We start from the raw sequence: 3,756 nt of genomic DNA, 5'->3' as shown, positions 1-3,756 counted from the left end.
AAAAAAAAAAAAAGAATAATGAGCTGCTTCTGTCTGGTGAAGACAGTGGCATTTTTATTCCAGGGGAACTATAGACTATAAAAGTTAGCTCTTCTTGATCCTTCTGGAACCAGTATGGCTTGTTTAAGCTTCAAAGAATAACTCACCACAGTTTTGGTTGTGGCTTGTTAGTTTTTAATGAACTGGGTCCCTTGTCTATTTCTGTTATTTATCAGAATAGCCAGTGTGTGGCCCTGAGATAAAAGTAGCCTCAGACACTAAATTTAGGACATCTCATTATTACCTACTAGTGCCTGTGAGGCAACAATTGTTCATTAGCATTCACCCAGAGAAGTTTACAAATTACTACCAGAGACATAATACAAATATAGTGTAAGGCTATGCAGCCTTCCTCTTTGTCATATGACATGATAGCAACAAGGCTACTCCACTTCCAGATGTTCCTTTTTCAGAATGTGGCTCTCTTAGGTGGGAAAGTCCTCTCTCTGCCAAAACTAGCGACCCCACTTAGAACCAGGCACTGGTGTCTGTAAGGGCACAGCAAGGCTGTGCTTCACAAATGGCATTTAATTGTGCGCTTTCAGAGCCTGTCTCTTGTGTCCCTACTCTCCTAGCACATTATTTACTGCTGAGCCTGATTCCAGTGCCATTCTTCCTGAAGTTAAACACAGGCTTCGGCTGCAGGAGAAAGGTACTTTAATTGCAAGACAAAGAAAAATACTTTAAAATATAATAGTGTATCCTGACTATAGGTTTACCTAGGGAAATACTGAAATTTTATGCAGGATTCAAATAATTTCTAAGCCATGAGTAATTGATGTACATCTGACAAGTTGTACTAGCATTTTACTTTAAGTACCTAAAAAGATGAGAATTTTCTATTTGAATCTTATTTTGGGTGCTTAGGATTCCTAACACAAAGACTCAAGGACAGAGGTGCATAGGTTTGCATTATAAATGCATCATTTCTTATCAGACAGTAGTTTTTCAGTCATCTCAACCCAGAGCTTCTAATTGTGTCATTCTGAATTATAGGTGTGATGAACCAAGGAGTAGCCCCTATGGTAGGGACTCCAGCCCCAGGTGGAAGTCCATATGGACAACAGGTAAGCCTCTCAGTTTCATTTTTCTAGGACTTCTAGACTAGGATTCTAGTCTTCTTCCTTCTCAGAACATGTACAGAGTATTTTTGCTTCACTATGTGGTCCCATGCTCTTTCAGGTGGGAGTATTGGGGCCTCCAGGGCAGCAGGCACCACCTCCATATCCTGGCCAACATCCAGCCGGCCCCCCTGTCATACAGCAGCCAACAACACCCATGTTTGTGGCTCCCCCACCAAAGACCCAACGACTTCTCCACTCAGAGGCCTACCTGAAATACATTGAAGGACTCAGTGCTGAGTCTAACAGCATTAGCAAGTGGGATCAGACTCTGACAGGTAAGGAGAGGTTTTTTGTTTGTTTGTTTGTTTGTTTGTTTGTTTTTGTTTTTAAGACAGTCTCACTATGTCACCCTCGGTAAAGTGCCATGGCGTCACAGCTCACAGCAACCTCAAACTCTTGGGCTTAAAGTATTCTCTTACCTTAGCTTCCCAAGTAGCTGGGACTACAGGTGTCTGCCACAATGCCTGGCTATTTTTTTGTTGTAGTTGTCATCATTGTTTAGCAGGCCTGGGCTGTGTTCAAACCTGCCAGCCCTGGTATATGTGGCTGGCGCCATAACCACTGAACTATAAGCACCGAGCCAGGAGAGGTTTTTTTTGATGTTTGGTTTTTAAAGACAGAGTCTCACTCTATCACTTTGGGTACAGTGCCGAGGCATCACCGTACCACACAGCAACCTCAAACTCTTGGGCCAAGAGCAATCCTCTTGCTTTAGCCTACCAAATAGCTGAGACTACAGGAGCCCACCACAATGCATGGTTTTTCCTATTTTTAGTAGAGACAGTGTCTCACTTTTGCTCAGACTGGTCTCCAACTCCTGAGCTCAAGCAATCCGCCTGTCTTTGCCTATAATCCCAAAGTGCTAGGCATGTGCCACCTTACCTGGCCAGGAGAGTCTTTCTAAATGAGGTTTTGGGAAATATATGCTTCTTCATCCCTTTTTCCAATATAGTTAAATCACATATTTCATAGACTAGTTTGGAGTTTCTTCACATATTGACATCACACACTGAAAATGTGTGAGTCATCTTTTGAAGTATATTCTGAACTTTTCTCAATTATTTTTTAGGCATTTGGGAATTAAGTATAAATGCAGTTGAATAAATTAAAAATTATTTCATTTTAATGTAACAAAAGGAAAAATATCCAAAAGCTTGTTTTTATCCTATCAAGTTATTTCGTTCAGTAGACTTAATGTTTTGGGGGGTTTTTGTTGTTGTTGCCCCAGGCTATAGTGCTATGGTGTCATAGCTCAACAGCAACCTCAAACTCTTGGGCTCAAGCAGCCCTCTTGCCTCAGCCTCCCAAGTAGCTAGGACTACAGCAGCTCACCACAACTTGGAGCTAGCTTTTTTTCTATTTTTAGTAGAGATGAGGTCTCATTCTTCTTCAGGCTGGTTTTAAACTCCTGAGCTCAGGCAGTACACCTGCCTTGGCCTCCCAGAGTGCTTGGATTACAGCATGAGCCACCATGCCCAGCAAGACTTAATGTATTTTCAGTACATACTGAAATAACTTGTCTAATTTCTGCAGAGAAATTATTAATTTTCTACTTGTTCTTCATTTCTAAACAAAATTTGATCATTTGATTTCTTGTGAGTAGTTTATTTTCCCTTTCTTCAAATGTTTACTTTTTTAGATATTGTTAACATTGAAGTAATTATATTCCTGCCTATAAAAACTATTAATGATTAAGCCATCCATGGTTGCCTATAATTCTAGCATTTTGGGAGATAGGATCACTTGAAGCCAGGAGTTTGTGAGACCAGCATGGGCAACATAGCAAGACCCTGTCTCTTCAAAAAAGAGAAAAATTAAGCCAGGTGCGATGGCTCATGCCTGTAATCCTAGCACTCTGGGAGGCTGAGGTGGGCAGATGGCCTGAGCTCACAGGTTTGAGACCAGCATTAGCTAGAATAAGACCCCGTCTTTAACAATAATGAGGTGTTATGATAGGCGCCTTTAGTCCCAGCTACTCGGCTGAGGCAAGAGAATCACTTGAGCCCAAGAGTCTGAGGTTGCTGTGAGCTGTGATGCCATGACATTCTCCCAGGGGGTAACAAAGTGAGACTCTGTCTCAAAACAAAAAAGAAAAATTAGTCAGGCATGGTAGTGCGTGACTGTAGTCCCTGCTACTTAGGAGACTGAGGCAGGATAACTGTTTGAGCCTAAGAGTTTGAGGTTAAAGTGAGCTATGATAATGCCACTATACTCTAGTGGCATTTTTTTTTTTTTTTAATTTGGCCTGGGAAGTTGGCTCACACCTGTAATCCTAAAACTCCCAGAGGCAAAATGGAAGGATTACTTGAGGTCAGGAGTTTGAGACAAGCTTGAGCAAGAGCAAGACCTTGTCTCTACTAAAAATAGAAAAAAATTAGCCAGGCATATTGGCATGCACTTATAATCCCAGGCAGGCCCGGGTTGGGTTCAAACCTGCCAGCCCTGGTGTATGGGCCAGAGGCTTGAGGCAGGCAGATCACTTGAGCCCAGGAGTCTGAGGTTGTAGTAAGTATGATCATGCCACTGCATTGTAGACCAAGGCTACAGAGTGAGACTCTGTCTCAAAAAAAAAAAAAAAAAATTATATTTTTAG

General features: G+C 41.8%; 1 protein-coding gene across 1 annotated transcript in view; it reads left to right on the top strand.

Moving 5' to 3' along the window:
- The window catches only part of PBRM1 (polybromo 1), a 159,019-nt gene that overhangs the window by 149,864 nt on the left and 5,399 nt on the right, over positions 1-3,756 (top strand). Inside the window, exons 26-27 of the mRNA XM_023512991.1 lie at positions 1,036-1,106; positions 1,222-1,438. Of these exons, the coding sequence (XP_023368759.1) occupies positions 1,036-1,106; positions 1,222-1,438 (288 nt within the window). The remainder of the gene's footprint in view (positions 1-1,035; positions 1,107-1,221; positions 1,439-3,756) is intronic.

The sequence above is a fragment of the Otolemur garnettii genome, unplaced genomic scaffold (genome assembly GCF_000181295.1).
Source record: "Otolemur garnettii isolate 467f Iridium unplaced genomic scaffold, OtoGar3 scaffold00032, whole genome shotgun sequence".
Classification (NCBI taxonomy): domain Eukaryota; kingdom Metazoa; phylum Chordata; class Mammalia; order Primates; family Galagidae; genus Otolemur; species Otolemur garnettii.
This window is presented reverse-complemented; position numbering and strand designations above follow the sequence as displayed.